The sequence below is a fragment of the Myxocyprinus asiaticus genome, chromosome 16 (genome assembly GCF_019703515.2).
Source record: "Myxocyprinus asiaticus isolate MX2 ecotype Aquarium Trade chromosome 16, UBuf_Myxa_2, whole genome shotgun sequence".
Lineage (NCBI taxonomy): Eukaryota > Metazoa > Chordata > Actinopteri > Cypriniformes > Catostomidae > Myxocyprinus > Myxocyprinus asiaticus.
Genome location: NC_059359.1, coordinates 38,234,339 through 38,254,091, shown reverse-complemented (window position 1 = coordinate 38,254,091; position 19,753 = coordinate 38,234,339). Strand labels below are relative to the sequence as shown.

General features: G+C 37.8%; 1 protein-coding gene across 1 annotated transcript in view; it reads right to left on the bottom strand.

The window, feature by feature from the left end:
- The window catches only part of LOC127454388 (threonylcarbamoyladenosine tRNA methylthiotransferase-like), a 594,560-nt gene that overhangs the window by 376,610 nt on the left and 198,197 nt on the right, over positions 1 to 19,753 (bottom strand). Inside the window, exon 5 of the mRNA XM_051721568.1 lies at positions 8,779 to 8,875. Coding sequence (XP_051577528.1) covers positions 8,779 to 8,875 — 97 coding nt within the window. The remainder of the gene's footprint in view (positions 1 to 8,778; positions 8,876 to 19,753) is intronic.

Here is a 19,753-nt window from a genome sequence, read left to right as displayed (position 1 = left end):
CATTATTGATACAGCCGCTTTATAATGGACGATATTCGCGCAACCGCACATACAGTTGAAGTCAGAAGTTTACATACACCTTAGCCAAATACATGTAAACTCAGTTTTTACAATTCCTTACATTTAATCATAGAAAACATTCCCTGTCTTAGGTCAGTTAGGATCACTACTTTATTTTAAGAATGTGAAATGTCAGAACAATAGTAAAGAGAATTATTTATTTCAGCTTTTATTTCTTTCATCACATTCCCAGTGGGTCAGAAGTTTGCATCCACTTTGTTAGTATTTGGTAGCATTGCCTTTAAATTGTTTAACTTGGGTCAAACATTTTGGGTAGCTTTCCACAAGCTTCTCACAATAAGTTGCTGGAATTTTGGCCCATTCCTCCAGACAGAATTGGTGTAACTGGGTTAGGATTGTAGGCCTCCTTGCTCGCACATGCTTTTTCAGTTCTGCCCACAAATTTTCTGTCGGATTGAGGTCAGGGCTTTGTGATGGTCACTCCAATACCTTGACTTTGCCACAATTTTGGAGGTATGCTTGGGGTCATTGCCCATTTGGAAGACCCATTTGCAACAAATCTTTAACTTCCTGGCTGATGTCTTGAAATTTTGCTTCAATATATCCACATAATTTTCCTTCCTCATGATACCATCTATTTTGTGAAGTGCACCAGTCCCTCCTGCAGCAAAGCACTCCCACAACATGATGCTGCCACCCCCATGCTTCATGGTTGGGATGGTGTTCTTCGGTTTGCAAGCCTCACCCTCTTTCCTCCAAACATAATGATGGTCATTATGGCCAAACAGTTCATTTTTTGTTTAATCAGACCAGAGGACATTTCTCCAAAAAGTAAGATCTTTGTCCCCATGTGCACTTGCAAACTGCAGTTCCTTGCTGAGCAGCATTTCAGGTTATGTCAATATAGGACTCGGTTTACTGTGGATATAGATACTTGTCTACCTGTTTCCTCCAGCATCTTCACAAGTTCCTTTGCTGTTGTTCTGGGATTGGTTTGCACATTTCGCGCCAAACTACGTTCATATCTAGGAGACAGAATGTGTCTCCTTCCTGGGCGGTATGATGGCTGCGTGGTCCCATGGCATTTATACTTGAGTACTATTGTTTGTACAGATGAACGGGGTACCTTCAGGCATTTGGAAATTGTTCCCAAGGATGAATCAGACTTGTGAGGTCCACAATATTTTTCTGAGGTCTTGGCTGATTTCTTTTGATTTTCCCATGATGTCAAGCAAAGAGGCACTGAGTTTGAATGCAGGCCTTAAAATACATCCACAGGTACACCTCCAATTCAGTACACCTCCTATCAAAAGCTAATTGGCTAATTGTCTAAAGCAGGGGTGTAAAACTCAGTTCCTGGAGGGCCGCATCCCTGCAGAGTTTAGTTCCAGCCCTGCTCCAAAATGCCTCCTTGTAATCTTCAATCACTCCTGAAGACCTTGATTAGCTGCTTCAGGTGTGTTTAATTAGGGTTGGAGCTGAAATCTGCTGGACTGTGGCCCTCCAGGAAACGAGTTTGACACCCCTGGTCTAAAGGCTTGAAATCATTTTCTAGAACTTTAGTTAACTTAGTGTATGTTAACTTCTGACCCACTGGAATTGTGATAAAGTCAATTAAAAGTGAAACAATCTGTCTGTAAACAATTGTTGGAAAAATTACTTGTGTCGTGCACAAAGTAGATGTCCTAAACGACTTGCTAAAACTATAGTTTGCTAATATAAAATCTGTGGAATGGTTAAAAAAATGAGTTTTAATGACTTCAACCTAAGTGTATGTAAACTTCTGATTTCAACTGTAAGTTAAATTATATATTAATGTACCAAGCTGCGATGTTGCTTGGAATCTATAAACAAATGACAAGTTACACGATTGTTGGATCAAAACCATTTTTTCCCATTATAATCAATGAAACCTTTTCACAGACTGTGATGATGTGTTTCTGCCTTATTTCGCAGTGTAAATCTAGCAAAGATTTTATTTTATTTTTATTTTTATTTATTATTATCATTACTTAGTGTAAATTTATAACATTATAAATTGTATTATATTACACTATTATTCATTTAAATCTAGTCACTGCTGTGATGGGTTTTCTAATACAGGTGATGAGGAAGTGACAGTTAATTTGGCATCTTTCTGTCCTCTGACTGCCGTAATCTATCTTTCCAATTTTTTTTCTCTTGGAAAGTTGTGGAAATGCATTAGTATTTTCTCGCTTATTTTTTTTGTTTGTTTTTTTGCTATAGGAGCAAATGAAAAAAAAAAAAAATATATATATATATATATATATATATATATATATATATATATATATATATATATATATATAATTTGCTGTGGTCTCCCATTCACCACCAAAAGGTTACCTTGCTATAGTTAACTTCCATGTTCCAAACCTAGAAATGTGAAAAGGGTCCACTGAGCGATCTACATTTGAAGCACCTGTCTCCATCACAGTACTGTATGCAGAGTAGACCATAGTTTTGTGCATGGTGTTGGATTTATCTACTTGCACTGTATATACAATCACACCGCTTAGCTCTACTTGGCCTCAAACAAAAGCAGAGTGGGGGTTCATGTGTCTTTGCCCATGACAGTGAACTGTTACTGGGCCTGATTCTGTGCCAGAAGGGAAGGTGCCAGCGTGCTGCATCTTGCCACTTGGACCGTCCCGTTCTCCTGTAGCTGACCCGCTGAGCCAGGAGATCATTCCTCCATCCTGGCGCTCTTTCGATCAATACAGCCTTTCAGAAAGACTCTACTTACCCTCTCTGGATCTCCTTTTAACTGCAGTGGAAAAAGCAAGCAGGGGATGCCTGCTGTGCCTAAAGGCCTCTGTATGGAGCCACAACAAACCATAAGCTATAGCACTCCTCCAGCCCTCTGACATTTCAATTCAAATTAACAATCAGTGTCAAAGGAACACTAACTTTCCATTGAGATATTTTTTAGATGTGTGTGTTAAGGCCCAGATATACTTCCTACGAAATCGAAGAATGAACAGGTGTGACATCATTTAGAACAAAATCTGGCCAAAAAAGAAAGTGTTTTTGTGTTCGTTTCGGTGGTTCATAACAGCTCGCCTGGGCGAATTTTTAGGAAAACTTCTAGCCGACTTCTAAACACCTTCATACTGCCTTTGGTCCACGTAATCGATAGGGGTGACCTGGAGCTCCACCTATCTTGAGGCCGACAGCTGATTTTGTTTATGTTGTTTAGTCAATCAAAATCAGCCAATGTGAACACACCGGGATGTGGAGTTATTAGCGAGCTAATGCGAATGTACCTACATCTGTATGATTGTTCACTTAGAAACATTTCCCGAGACCATGTCATGCGATTTTTGTTTTGTTTTATTAGTCTATAAAAGGAATCAAATCTACTCAAATACTCACGAGTGCCCATTCACTCTTGTTTTATCTGCAGCGAAAGCCATTCACATACCTGCCCCAAGTAAGATATGCCTCTATCATCAATCTTTTGTCTGTATTCTGCACATTAACACTTTTAAACACTCATCTCTGCAATAGTATCAGTGTCATCATAAACTACAATAACAGAGTGTAACTGGCGCATATTATGGCCACGTATAGCATGTTACTGCATTAGTTAATAATGTAAACAAGACAAATTAAACATTTTCTACTGCATATGTATTACTTTAAATCATCGAGTGATTAAAATACATTTTTACTGACCTCATGTGAATTCTGCTCATAGAAAGAGGTATAAAGTCATTGATAAAACATTTTAAAGGTTTTACATGTAGCGACCTCATTTAAATGCTCCTCTAAATGCCTCCCACAGTGGTGTGGCCGGTGTCTGAATGTTCGGGAACAGTATACTGTTGCTCGGCTGTTTAGAACGTATTTTTACCCCTGAACGAAGAACGAAGAAGAACTTCTCCAGACGTATATTGGGGCCTGAGGGCAGGGTAGTCATTTATTTATTTTTGCTGGAGCCCTAGGCAAAATACACATGAAAAAATAAACTTTTAGGATTTGTTCACCCAAATAATAATTCTCTCAGCATTTACTCGCCCTTATGCCGTCACAAACGTGTTTGATTTTCTTTCCTCTGCATAACACAAAGATATATATATATATATATATATATATATATATATATATATATATATATATATATATTATAGATATGCAATGTATTAATATTCATACAATTCAAATGATGTCCAAAACTTTCAAGCTCCAAAAAAGGACATAACGGCAGCATAAAAGTAATCCATACAACTCCAGTAGTTTAATCCATGTTTACTGAAGCGATACAACAAATTCACACAGTCTGAACGTGCATAAGGCTTCTAGCTGAGGATACAATAGGACAATGGCGTTGAGTAAAATAGTTCCCGAAGACAATACGGGTGGATTTGTTTTTTCATCTTCTCTATTCTGTGTTGTGTTAAGTTTGATTGAAGCTGTCTGAACCGTTCAGCATGAGCCTATTCTTTAGATTTAAACTGATCTGTAGAAGCATCAGGCGGTCCATGACATTTGGAAAAACATCTCTGTGGGACGGCAATCGGAGTCTCATCATTCAAGCCGTGAGACCAGCACAGCTTAACATACTGTATGCATTATAGAGACTTCACGTTTGCATTTAACAACGGTGGACAGGGAGATGCAGGATTTCTGCAGAGCGAAGAATCATCCTCCACTGACTGGTATTCCAGTCCAGTGTTTACAAACTCTTTTGTCTTTTGTACCCCCACAGCTCCATCAGTGAGGCCTATTTTTCTTTTAGTGAGACACCTAAACTTGTTTGTCTTTCACAAGTTTGACAGATCTGGGGGCTGAGAACTGTCACAGAGAAACATTCTTGATAAAGAACATGTAACAAATGTATAAATGAAATTCAATTAAATTATTATGTCTTTTTATATGTTAAAGCAAACCAAAAAGCTTCCCCTCTGCAACTAACAACGTACATAAGTGTGTACTTAAGCATAACGAAGCATTCCCCTTGGCAGGAAATCACAGCACCATTTTTTTTATTTTTTATTAGGTATATTTAACTAAAGTTATTAAAGGATAATTTCAATAGGGGAAACTGATTGAGTGGAACTTGTTCAACACAGTATTGCAATGGATGTGAATGGTGCCAATCCGTAAATGTTAAAATACACTGTTTCTAAAGTATAGCCACAAGTTGTGAACAATATGCATGTTATCATGATTTAGTCTGATAAAATCACATACTAACCTTTTCTGTTCCTGTAAATCCAATTGTGCAACTTTGTTGCCATGGCAATGTAATGCCATAAGCCTGTAATTCCCAATAATGATGATTTAAACAACTGTACAGCTCAAAAGATACATTCATTATTCTGTTAAAACTAATGTAAGTGCTTTTATAAAATTATAAGTTAAACACTCCAAAAATTGGCTCCATTCACTTCAATTGTAAGTGCCTCACTGTTACCTATATTTTTATGGTGGTAATCAACATTATGCCACACGTGCTGTCGATTGAGCGTAACTTGTATTGATCCTGGAATATTATTGTATTGAATAATAGTAAAGTCATCACAACTATGGAATAACAGAAATGGAACTATGGGAATCATGTTGTGACTAAAAAAAAATCCAAAATAAATCAAAACTGTGTTATATTTTAGCATCTTCATAGTTGTCACCCTTTGCCTAGAATTTGCAGACATGTACTCTTGACATTTTCTAAACCAACTTCTTGAGGTATCACCCTGGGATGCTTTTTAAACAGTATTGAAGGAGTTCCCATCTATGTTGGGCACTTATTGGCTGCTTTTCTTTATTATTTGGTCCAAGTCATCAATTTAAAAAACGTTTTATTTTATTTATTTATTTTTTTTATTAAATTGTAGTTTTATAATGAAATAAATTAATATGTTGGCACAATTATATTTTTGTCTACAGAACTAATTTCAAACATTTAAGCATACGCCTTCAGATCAAATTTTTTTTGAAGATCATGAGAAACATTTCGGTCAAGTGACCCCAAACTTTTGAACGGTAGTGTATGTACATAGAAAAATAAATAAATTTACTTTGTGTACATGCAGGTTGTTCCATGTTGTTCCATATCCCTAACACTAAGTCTAAACCTAACCTATCCGCAACTAGGAATGTCACGGTGCAAGTTTTTGATATTAGATTACAGGCTGAGAAAAAAGAAGAAAAAAAAAAATGTATGGTTAACCGATTTTACGATTATTTGCAAAAAAAAAAAAACAAATTATTATGCAACAGCACTGAGCAAAAAAAAAAAGTAATTTCATTTCACAATCGAACATGTTAGTGGACGTATGGGATATATGCATGCTAAATTGTAGCACTACAAAAAGGAAAACTGATAAATACACTACACATGAATAGGAGGTATATAATAAGAGATGCTCCAACACCACACTGTTTATGCATATCCCAGGCGCAAAATGATGCACTTCAATGTAACCAGAGTGTGTGAACTGTGCGTAATAACGGGAACATTGCTTAAAGCAGTCGATTTAAAGTCAGAAAATGACTAAAACTGAAATTTATTGTTGAATGTGGTGAATTTTTACACAAGCAATGCTTTAAATATTGAGGATTATTTAAAGACACAACTTCTCAAAGTTTACTATGCTGAGATAGTAACTTCACACAAAAACACTGCACGCTGTCAGCACCCTTAAACATTCATAGAAGTTGAATCTCTCAATTCATCTCTTTAAAAGCACCACAGATAAAAATATTAAACTCAGAAGTTTGTTGCTAGATGACTGGTGGAACATCCTGTCCCATTTGTAGGATGTGCACCTTTAAATGACTTCTGTCTGTAAGTTTTACATCTGTCACTAAGACATTTAAATGCTCCCAAACAATTGAATTAAATCGCTTTTTGGTGGATATGAGTCTGGTAGATAAAATTCCTCTGTTAAATTTTGGAGTTTGTGTAGCCCAGTTGTTCCATGAATGAAGTTCACATTCAGTCCGGCATACATGGCCATTAAATAGTTTTGTGAATCGCAAAGGATAAATCGTAATTAATTGCAGATTTTGAAAGTGCTGAAATTTGATACTATATATACTTCTTTTCCTGTCAAAATGCATTTATTTACCTCTTAGGAAAGAAAACAAAATATGTAACAATATGACGCGTTATTAACATATTCCAAACAAAGCCATCCACAGTATAAAGATAGAAATGCACTAAAATAGCACCAATTCAAGTAACATTAAAAGTTTTCCAAAGTCTCATTGGGAGGATGAATAATTGAAAGAACTAGTCCCCACATAGGTTGCATATTCATTGCAATAGGCATTAAATCTTTAAAATTTTCATCCTCCACTATAGTAATCAGCCAGCAGACTGTGGCTATCTGCTTTGTTACAAGAATCATTAAGCTGCGTTCATGATTCTCATCAGGGCGTCCAGACAAAAACATCTTATTCTTCATTTTGGTGATAGTTAAGATTTGGTGTGCTTCTGTGGTAATTTAAATGTGCCTTACACAGGCTGAAAAATACTTGATTTCAGTCACAAGACCCATTCGGGCTTGTTTTGTACATCAAATAGCGTTAAGAGTTCCTTTCTCCATCATTTTATCACCGACATGAAAGCGCTGTTGTGTGCATCAGTGTAATGACTCCGGGTGGGCACATTACAAAGGTTCCGCCCTTTAAACCAGTTTATGCTGCTTTATGCTGAATTAATGGTAAATGCATTAATAGCGATTAAGAAAAATTAACTCTTTAAACTTTAATCTCATGCATTAACGCATTAATTCTGACAGCTCTAATGTAAATATATTGTCTGTATGCACAGTGTGCTTCAGTGAATGAGTGCTTCTCTGTTGTTGACAAAACACTCATATCACGTGCACGGATGGCTCATTAAGCTCCAATATATATATATATATATATATATATATATATATATATATATATATAAAAATCCTCACATTGTATGTGGACCTAGAATGAGGGATGGAATCTTTAGTGGATCTCTTTTGTGCTCATTTTAGCTGTGATATGATATCACATTACTCGTATAATGTATTGTTATTTAATAATAATAATAATAATATAAAGATATATTATGCAATAACCCAATTTTAACTTTAAAACCCTCTGGCTTTTATTTTGGCAGAACATTCCAGGGAGAACTTTGAGCTGCGCTAAAAATTGTAGAACTGACTTAATGTTCACTGATGATGTTCAATGGAATTACTGGTAATTTCGTTAATTTTAACAATTAAACTTGTCTGCTTAATAAACATGAATCTCATAGTAATCCCACACGCTATGCCGAAAACCACGCCATAAATAATGTAATTAAATTCAATAAACAGGCCTGTCCATGTAAGCCAGAGGCTTAGCGCAAACAGCAGCCGAGTTAACGGCCAAAAGCTTGAGCTCAATTCTCTAGATTATATAATGCACTGATTAGTTTTCTGCACATACATCCTTGTCATATCCTCGGAGATTCAACGGCCTAGGCAGAATATGCAAAACTACTAGTTCATTTGCATAAGGTGATTTTTCCAACGGTAAAGAGGGTGTAGATGACACCAAACAAGAATCGCCCAAGTGACTTTGCCTTGTTGCTTCACTCCAGGATATACATTCAAAAACCTATATACCACTTACTTTTCCTTAACATAACACCACTGTGACTCTCATTTATAATTTTAGCACAAATAAAACAGAAATATAAATGTGTCTGCTTTTGTTCAGGGTGAAGTGAATGGATGTGTGTGAGAGATTAGATTTCATTACCCCAATAATGCTCAGGCCTTTGAGGTAGTCCATCCTGGGCTGGGCCTGTGGCACACATCCTGCAACAACCACCTTCTTATTCTGCTCTTGTGCCTTCCTGAAAAATAGAGGTAAAAAAAATATAAAAAATGTGATCAATAAATTACATTTAATGACGAGAGATATATAATTCTTGTTGTGTTTTTGAAGAATCATTTCACTTGTTATTCTTTGTGTGTTTTTTTTTTTCATAAAGCAGACTCACTAATTAGTTATTTTCAGCTCACATTTGTGGGAGTTGACATGAACTACAGATGAACTGCATCCTCGTTACAGACGCAGAAATGGGTTAGTACACACACACACAAAAAAAAAAAACCTTAATACAACCAACAAACAAAAAAAAACAATTTCTTACGTCAAACATTTCACACAACAGAGTGATGCCTAAAATGAGTGCATTCAGAAGAACACGCCACGCATCCATCAAACTGAAAACAGTATGGCCTGTACGACTGGATCACACACTGTACAGACAGTGAGCAGCAGTGTGCTCATGGAAAGTGACAGTGCTGATGTGCCTCTGAGGAGTGGCAGGAGAGTGACAAGATGCTCAGCTGGAGAGAGAGAGAGAGAGAGAGACTGTCTACTCTTGGAAACACTTAAGAAACAGACAAATAAACGCTTTGGGCAGAACTCTCAGAAAACAGACATAAAACAAAGCCAAACTCATTTTTATGAGAAAGTATAAGTTGGATACAAGAGAAGCACTGACTAAGCACAATGCAGAAGACCAAAATAGAATTGCTTGTTTCTTTTTTTTTTCCACAACGGTGTTGCTCCAAACCTTCTCATCTACACCAGAAATACTGTATACTTTAATAGTTCATGGTGAACATCAAAACGCTGGAAGGGCAATGCTGAGTTTTTTGGATTTCAATGGTGTGATAAGAGTCAAAGACAATGTATCTGAACTGAAATGGCCAGCATCACAACATACAGTACATCCATAAAATAGAAACCTCATAACCATGTTTTTAAAGATGAGTTATTTCTGTGTTGACATTTCATGTTTAAACAAAGTTTGGTGCAGGATATATTCAAGGACACGCATGTTTATGCATAACTAGCTAATAGCCTTTACTTTATATCACAGTCATTGACTGTAAGAAGAATTTGCTCCCTGCTAGTCGGTTGCAGATGGTATTAGGAAGAGGGACATTCTCATTTTAGAGAGCATTTGATTGGATATAACTCTGTGTAGTGCAAGATGCATCAAAGTTTCTGGCTTCCGTTATTATATCTGTTTTCCAGAAAAAAAGACCATACATTTTAAAATGTGAACCTGTATTCTGTGCATCTGTTAAAACTCTGTTAAAATTTCTGATCCTGTGGAGTCTTTAAATATTATTCTACTAGACCATATCCAATCCAAATATATCAACGCACATTCAACCTGTCCTAATTTAGTGCAACAGGAGGGCAGCAAATGGTAAGAGCTGGAGACTAGGAAGTGAGCCGTCCCTTTACAAACATAACCTCATTTACATAAGTTGGACCTGTGTTGGCCAAGTTCATTCATGCCAATTGGGCCTGCTGGGGAAGTCAAGATGGAAAGCAGGGCTCTGCAGTATGTTTTCTTGCACTGCTCAGCTTTAATTGCAGAAGAGCAATCGCCAACTGGCCTCAACCTTTAAGAGAAGCCACACAAAGGTCAAGAGCCTAGAGGACTAATCCTGATTGTGAGTTTACCATGACTCGTAACAAGACTGAAGGAATGTGCTTTCTCTTTTGTAGCCTAAATTCCAACAGAATTCTGTTTTCTTTTGCAGTAGGGGGAGTTGCCCCTACCCCTACTAAACCCATTTCTCCCCTTGTCTCCTCAAATCGGCATGCCCAATTCCCAATGCGCTCTGATTCCTCATGGTGGTGCAGTGATTTGGCTAGATCCAGGTGGAGGAAGAGGAATCTCAGTTGCCTACACTTCTGAGATAGCCCGCACATCTTATCACGTGGCTTGCTGAGCGCGTTACCGCAGAGACCTAGCGTGTATGTAGGCTCATGCTATTCATCGAGGCATCCATGCACAACTCAACTTGCACCCCACCAAGAATGAGAACCGCCTTATAGTGACCACGAGGAAGGTAATCCATGTAACACTACCCTTCCCTTGCAACCGGGCCAATTAGTTGCTTTGGAAAACTGTCTGGAGTCACTCAGCAGGCCCTGGATTCGAACTCGCGATTAAAGGGGTGGTAGTGTCTTTGCTTGCTGAGCTACACAGGCCCCCAAAACGTGGGACTTTTAACACTAAACACATCTCAAACAGCCTGAAACAAAAAACACACAAAAAAAGGTTACTATAGGCAACTATTGCCATAGATTTTTGCCGATAACCAATTGTTCTAAAAAGCAGCTGTTGGCACAAATTATTGGTGAAACTGATATATCGGTGTACCTCTATTTGATATAATAAAATTAGCCAACATTTAAATCAGAATCCTAATTTGCATGCTTTCCAACTCACTCAGTTGGCCTAAATGCATAATAGCATTGGGAGAAAACAAGAGGGTGATATAACATTCACTGGAGCCAGTTGCAAGGCACAGGTATCACAACACACAGGACAAGCTGATGTGGGGCAGCAGATAGCAGTCCAAAGTTACCAAGTGTTTTGTACCTCAGGAATGAACAAAGTGACTTTGAGTTTGCCGGTTAGTGTATGGCGTAACTGAGCAAACTATTTTTTTGGCTCAGGCGATGGCGAAATGGCGATGTTTATTATGCAATTAATCTGTATGTAGCCTTGAATAGGTCTTTACAAAACTGCATACTTGCAACTGAAAATGCATTGTGCTATATGAAAGATACATATACACAATACATCATCCAACGATGGCATGAGTAAATAATATTTGTCTTTTGATAATGATTTGGGTCGAATTTAATAAACTATTCAAGATGAGCTCCGTAGCACTGCGGAATTTAGACGCGGAGCGTTGGTGGTGTGTGTGTACCTTTGGAGAAAACAATTGTTTCAAATTTTAGAACACATCCGGTGTGCGACACCCTTTAATTTACCCTTCTGCTCACACTTCACCAAAGTTGTGTTGAGACATATGTTTGAAAAGCAGCCCAATTTATATCTGAAAAAATCCTGATACATATTGATAATCATTGGGAAAATCTTCTGATTATTGATGTGTGAAAAAGGCCTTGATCCAAAACCTAGTGAACAATCAGTCAGTAATTATACTGATTTCACAATGTGGTCCATAGAGAATTAAGTACAGTACACAAAGCATGGCAACAGATCTAGGATAATTTCAAAGTGGATATGAAAGTAAGTTATGATGAATTGCAGTTTAGTATGCAAGTTGTTAATTCAGTAACCGCTATGATGGATAATGAATGATTCATTAAAAGAACCATCTTATATTCTAGTCATTTGTTTGAGAATCAACAACTAGTTGTGCTTTGTTTTTGCATGCATCTGGCAAAGACAATGCAAAAGAAAGACGTATTGCCTTTTGTTTTATGCTGTGGTACCCTGCCCTTTAGTGTCATTACACTGAATTCAGACTGCGAGCTCACAGCTCATGTAAAAAATTTATTTAGCTGTAGTGACACTGTAGATGCTGTTATACTGTAGATTGAATTACACTATAGCTTTAATGAAACAATACAATCCAACAATACAAATTTTGCTTTCTGTAATGCAGTGATTAATATAGCAATGGCATTATATAGTAAAATATTGCAATATAATACAAATTCTAGACGTGTATTGTTCGCAATAGAACAGCTGTTCTAATAAAATGGTCCTAGGGTAAATATATTAAATCCCATTTCCATCTTGTTGGCAATTGCTTATTATATACATTTTACATTACCGCTATGGCTTTTATACGTTCCATTTTCTCGGAGCATTCATTGACAGCTGTCAATCTCAAATATCGGTTCCAGATATACGACCCAAAATCTTATATCTTGCGGGTCGGTCAGTGTTTGAATAAAAAAATTTAAAAAAATATACTAACTGTCTGGGTTAAAGCTGTAAAATCATGGTTTTAACTGTCATTTTAGGGTTTTTGGGTTTGCAGTGTTATGTCGTCTTGACAACGAAGTTGTAAAATTGAATATAACTTTAGAAAGAAAAGGTAACGTGAAGAAGTAGTGTGTCAGAAGAGTTTTGGAAGACTCGGTATAGGCAGATTCTTCAGACGTGAGGGGTGAGGTGACTCAAGTGAGGTCACCACACATACTTTGAAAAATAGATTTATATATATATATATATATATATATATATATATATATATATATATATATATCGAAATAACCCTATTATAGGTTCTCACCCAATTACTTTAAATGGTCTAAACCAACATCCAGAAAGAAAGTGAGACTTATCTTATCTCACAAGTAAATAAATTATATGTATACACGCTGATCAGCCACAACATTAAAACCACCTGCCTAATAGTACACCTGCCTGTGTAGGTCCCCCTCATGCTGCCAAAACAGTGCCAACCTGAATCTCAGAATAGCATTCTGAGATGCTATTCTTCTCACCACAATTTTTACAGAGTGGTTATCTGAGTTACCGTAGACTTTGTCCATTCGAACCAGCCTGGCCATTATATGTTGACCTCTCTCATCAACAAGGTGTTTCCATCCACAGAACTGCCCCTCACTGGAAGTTTTTTTTTTTTTTTGGCACCATTCGGAGTAAATTCTAGAGACTGTTGTGTGTCAAAATCCCTGGAGATCAGCAGTTACAGAAATACTCAAAACAGCCAGTCTGAGCACCAACAATCATCCATGCGATTATCTAATCAGCCATTCGTGATGGTTGCATGTGCAATGCATATAATCATGAAGCTACTGAACCAGTATCTGCAGTTGATGTTCATGTCAACCATCAGCACTGCTACCACACGATTGGCTGATTAGATAATCGCATGGATGATTGTTGGTGCCAGACTGGCTGGTTTGAGTATTTCTGTAACTGCTGATCTCATGGGATTTTCACAAACAACAGTGTGTTTTGGCAGCACGAGGGGGACCTACACAATATTAGGCAGGTGGTTTTAATGTTGTGGCTGATGGGTGTATATACATATATCCAATAACATATAATTTACTCTCAACTCTGAATTGTGTCCCCATATCACAACAATCAATTAATTTACTCAAATTAACCCCTCTAAATTTCGCTAATGGAACAGACCATCCATTGCAACACAAGACCGATAAATTTGATAAGTGAGAAATTAACCAAGCTAGCTTCACCTTATTGTTTCCATATGTGTAAAGACTTTAAAAAATAAACTGTCATCGATGTACTTCCCAGTTGGGTCCCGCGTGACGCCATGCGAAGGGCAGACGTGTGAGAGACAGCTCTGCGCACGTTGCTAATTTTTTAAATTATTTTCATTATATAATCTGGTGAAATTCGATACACCCAGTTACACATTTGCTGTTTGAGGTAAACATGGCAAAGAAGTCAAAATCCTCGGGCTCTGGAGACATTAAAAGACACTTACAGATTCAGGATGAAAGCCCAGACAGGCCTGTGGACCAGGGACTCGATTTGGATGGCATGGCGGGAGAAGGAATCCAGTGTCAACTGTCCAACATGTCGGTGATGTTGAGGAAGGTACTTGCGGACTTGGAGGATCTCGCTGTAATATGTCGATCGATTACGGTGATGGAAAAAAAATTCTCTGAGTTAGTCACAAGAGTGACAGATGTTAAGAGAAGAATCGATCATTTGGAATCATTGGAAAGGGAATTTTCCGCTAATCCGCCCACGACCAAAGCTGATTTGGAACATCTCCTTGAAAAGCTCGAAGTTCTTGAGAATAGAAGCTGCAGGAATAACATTCGAATTTTTGGAATTCCTGAGCATGAGGAGGGCAGAGATATGGTGAAATTCCTAGACGAGCTCTTCCCGAGTCTGCTCGACATAACAGGTCATAAACTGGAGGTCGAGCGAGCTCACAGAGTCGCGGCTCGCAGATCTGCTGAGGGAGACAGGCCCCGATCGATTATGGCCAGATTTTTGAGATCATCCGATAAAGATCTCGTGTTGCGCCACGAGAGGAGCAAAGGAAAGCTCTCTTGGAAGAGTCACAATATTTTCTTGTTTCCGGACTTTGCGAACTCGACAAGAGAGAAATGCGATCGGTTCAAGGAATGCAAGAAACTCTTAAATCAGCGGAAGATCACTTTTGCTCTGATATTTCCGGCCAAATTGAAAATAAACACCAAGGCCAGCAGCGAAGTATTTACATGTCCCAATCAGGCAATGTCTTTTATAGAAACAATGGGTGAGTAACCATTGGGTGTTTTTCTTGTGAGTGGATTGACTCACTGTACATACTCTGGCTTTCGGAGGAAGCTGGGCGCCATTTTTGTTTCTTTTTGCGTTGACTCCGCCAAGCGGCAGGAGATTGTTTTTTTTTGTTTTGTGGATTAACACTTTTCCTTAAAGAAACTTTTGCATTGTAAAAGTGATCTTCCATCGATGAAGTTCCCAGGCAGATTGAGAATAGACACTACAGATGACCGCAAATATCTACATGCCCACACAAAGGATGTCTTTTATAAAGTTGGCAGACTGTATAAATCATGGGATATACTTTTATGCGGCCTCCGAGTGAATTGAAACTTGACCACCGGAGGAACCGGGATGAGTGTTTCGTTTCCTTTTGTGCTGGTTCCGCCTAGCGGTTGGAGCTTGTTTTGTTAAATAAAACTACTTCGGGACAGTTATAGATGAATCTGTCAGTTCCTTGTGCTTATGCCTCCTTTTGGCTGGAGTATGATTTTTCGTGGGACATTGGAATGATTTCGTCATCTGCTGCACTCATCAGCTGGCTCACCGAAGATTTGTTTGTCTGTCCGAGGAAAATAAACGGCTTTATATTGACTGGAATTTGTTTTGTGAAGGAACACGCCTTCGAGACAGTTCTGTGAGTGAGTCTACACATTCTTTTTGTTTATTCTGCCTATTGGCTGGGGTTTGATGTTATGTAATTTTGCCTTACAATTCGTTAGGCAAAATTGAGCAATCCGATGGCAAAGTTGTCGCGGGGGCTCTCGTAGGCGTACATGGACTCTTTGAGTTTAGAGGGATTGACGCCGGTTGGCACTTTCGTGCGCATGGGTTAATGTGCACGTTTTTCTTTTTTCTGTTTGTTTTATTCGGGGGGAAGTTCGGGGTTTTATTGTTGCATTAATGTTGAAATGTGGTCTTCATAATTTAGTTTTTGGCACACAATATATTTTTTCTATTATATCAAAATGTCAAATGTTAATATGAGTGTACTCTCTCTCCACATGGAATGTGAATGGGTTGGGGCACCCCATAAAAAGAAGGAAGGTTATTTCTTTTCTTAAACGGAAGAAATATGATATAGTGTTTCTTCAAGAAACGCATCTTTCCTCGCAGGAAGCTGAAAAATTTGGGAAGATATGGGGTGGACATGTGTTCTTTAGTGCTGGCTCAAGTAAGAGCAAGGGAGTCATTATATTGGTAAGTAAACATTTACAATTCAATGTAAATCAGTCTCAAACAGTTTAAAGACAAATTAGGAAGAGTCATTATTGTTTTAGCAGAAATTCAGGGGCAAAGGTTGATTTTGGCTAATATTTACGCACCTAAAGCTGATGATCAGGGCTTTTTTATTGATCATGAAGGGATGTTGCAAGCCACTGACACCCTTCATGATATAATACTGGGAGAATTTAATCTTTTGATGGATTCAGTCCTTCATCATAGTGAAGCAAATGTGTGCAAGCCCCCTAGATCAACATTGATGCTTCATAGGATGTATAAAAATCTTGGTCTTACAGATATTTGGAGACTTTTGAACCCATCTGGTAGGAACTATACATTTTCAGTCCATAAGATTTATTCTAGAATAGATTTTTTTTTTTTTTTTTTTTTTTTGATATCCAAATCCCTCATTTCATCTGTTGTTGATTGCTCAATTGGAAACATTTTAGTCTCAGATCATGCCCTGGTGAGTTTAGAAGTGTTGCCACATAGAGAAAAAGAAATCATATAGTTGGCGCCTTAATGTATCCCTTTTGCAAAATCCTGATTTCCAACAAATGTTAAAGACTGAAATCAATGTTTATATGGAGACCAACTGGTCCTCAGTATCCTCTATGGGCGTGGCTTGGGAGGCACTTAAGGCGGTTCTAAGTTCATACAGTATGCCTCATTCACCAAAAAATCCAAAGCACGAGAACTTGAGGAGTTGGAAGGAAATATTAAAAGTGCCAAGGCAGAGCTGAAGCCGAATGTCATCTGATGGCCTCAGAGAATTGACCTGAATGAAATATAGATATAATTCTATTTTGTCGCGGAAAGTGGAGTTTTGGTTATTCAGGGCAAGACAGTCATACTTTGAGTCGGGGGACAAAGCAGGGAAGCTTTTGGCTAGATATATAAAGCAGAGAGAGTCTCTTTCTACCATTCCCTCAGTGAAATCTGCTGGTGGTGAAATTTTTACCTCAGCCATTGATATTAATAATGCCTTTAAAGAGTTTAAAGAGTAAATCTTGATATTTATAGTTCCACGTCTTCGTCTACTGATGATGATATTAGAAACGTTGTGGAACCATTAGATCTTCCTAAACTGAAGACTGAGCAAAAAAACTCTCTTGATTCTGAGATAATCTTGGAGGAGCTTGACAAGGTAATTAAGTCCCTACCTACTGGCAAGGCTCCGGAGCCAGATGGTTTTGCCACTGAATTTTTTAGATCCTATGCAACAGAACTGGCTCCACTTTTCTTATTAGTTTATACTGAATCATTAAAGAATGGAAAGCTTCCTCCAACCATGACACAAGCCCAGATCAGTCTGATTCTTAAAAAGGACAAAGATCCTAGTGAGTGTAAAAGTTACCGTCCAATTTCCCTGATCCAACTAGATGTAAAAATGTTGTCCAAAATTTTGGCTAATCGATTAAGTTGACATCTCTTATACATATAGATCAGGTGGGGTTTATTCGGGGCCGCAGCTCTTCAGATAACATTAGGCATCTCATCAATATTATGTGGTCAGTAGCGAATGATCAGACTCCGGTTGACCCTGAAAAGGCGATTGATATGGTAGAATGGGATTATCTTTTTAAGATTTTGGAAATGTATGGGTTCAGGAGTACATTTATTGGTTGGATTAAGTTACTTTATAGACACCCTGTAGCAGCAGTACAAACAAATGGATTAATTTCAGATTATTTTACTCTGAATAGGGGCACTTGGCAGGGTTGTCCTCTTTCCCCATTATTGTTCTGTCTTGCCCTAGAACCATTAGCAGCCACGATAAGAAAGGAGGAAGATTTTCCAGGGGTGGTTGCGGGAGGTGTGGCACATAAGCTTCTGCTTTACACAGATGATATTTTATTATTTGTCTCTAAACCTACTAGATCTATGCCTTGCCTCCACAGAATTATTCATTCCTTTTCCAAGTTCTCAGCATACAAAGTCAATTGGTCTAAATCCGAAGCTTTGGCTCTGACAGCATACTGCCCAGTAACGGCTTTCCAGCCGGGTGCCTTCCAGTGGCCCAAACAGGGCATTAAGTATTTGAGGATTTTATTCCCAACAAATTTGTGTGATATAGTTAGAGTTAATTTTGACCCTTTAATAAAAAGGTTTTCGAACGATGTGGACAGGTGGGCTTCATTACATTTATCGATGATTGGGAAGGTTAATGTTATTAAAATGAATTGTATTCCAAAGTTCAACTACCTGCTACAGTCTCTCCCTATAGATGTCCCCCTCTCTCACAGAAATATGTGGATTTGCATAACATGCGTCGGCACATCGCAATGGAGTAATTAGAATGGCAGCGCCCGGTTTAAGTATGGATTCCCCCGAAGAACAAGCTGCAGCAAAAAAAAAACTTGTCTACGGTCATCTAAAGCATGGGAGTATTTTAGCCAGAGACCCAACAATGTGGTGCTGTGTAAGCTATGCAAATTGGAAATGGCTTATCACAGCAGTACAACCGCCATGAACGAACACTTGAAGCGAAAGCATCCCAGAGCACTTTGTCAAAACGGCAGCAAAGCAGCACCGTAAGTCCTGTTTACTTTTGTCCCCACCCAAGCATGACATATTAGTATTACAACACGTATTTCTGTTAGTAGCAGTCACTTTAGCCCCATGTTAAAAGTAATTTCTGCACTGCTGCTAACATAGGGTGACCATATGTCCTCTTTTCCCGGACATGTCCTCTTTTTCGTACCTTAAAAAAGCGTCCGGCCAGGATTTCTAAATTTGCGAAAATGTCCGAGATTCGGCTTTAGTTGTATTATGATGTGCATCTGGTCTAATACTTCATTGTGTGTGCGCACATATATTTTATTTTAGTACATGGACATTCAAAAGAATGTTGGAAATGTTTATTTATTTATATATATATTTATGTTATGCTAATAGAGTGTCTTTTTTATTCATATTAACACTGTTTTTTGTTGCAGAATAATGTCCTGCAGTGCACACTTTGTTTCTTGTACATTTGTTTGTGTTTAAGAGAAGATGATTTAATAAAATATTGAAATATTAATGAGACAAGTTTTTTATATTTATTTTGGGTTAATTAATTGTTATATTAATCAAGTAATAATTATACAAAAAAATCTTTAGAATAATCGGCAAATTAGTCGTTAGATTAATCGACTAATCGGAAAAATAATCGTTAGATTATTTAGACAGTTAACAGTTATATCGCATTTACACTCGGTATGGACTAAAGTGTCCAGATTGTTTAAATCGGACACTTATTTAAATGTTGCCTCGAGCATATGGCAGAACCCAAGATTGTGTATTGGCAAGTCCCCTTCTTGTTTGCCAGAATGGATTGTGAGGGGTGTTGCTACACTCGGTGACCTATATGAAAGTGGAGTGTTGAGATCGTTTGAAACTTGGTCCAACATTTCGGGATCCCCACACCTCAGTTTTATAGGTATTTAC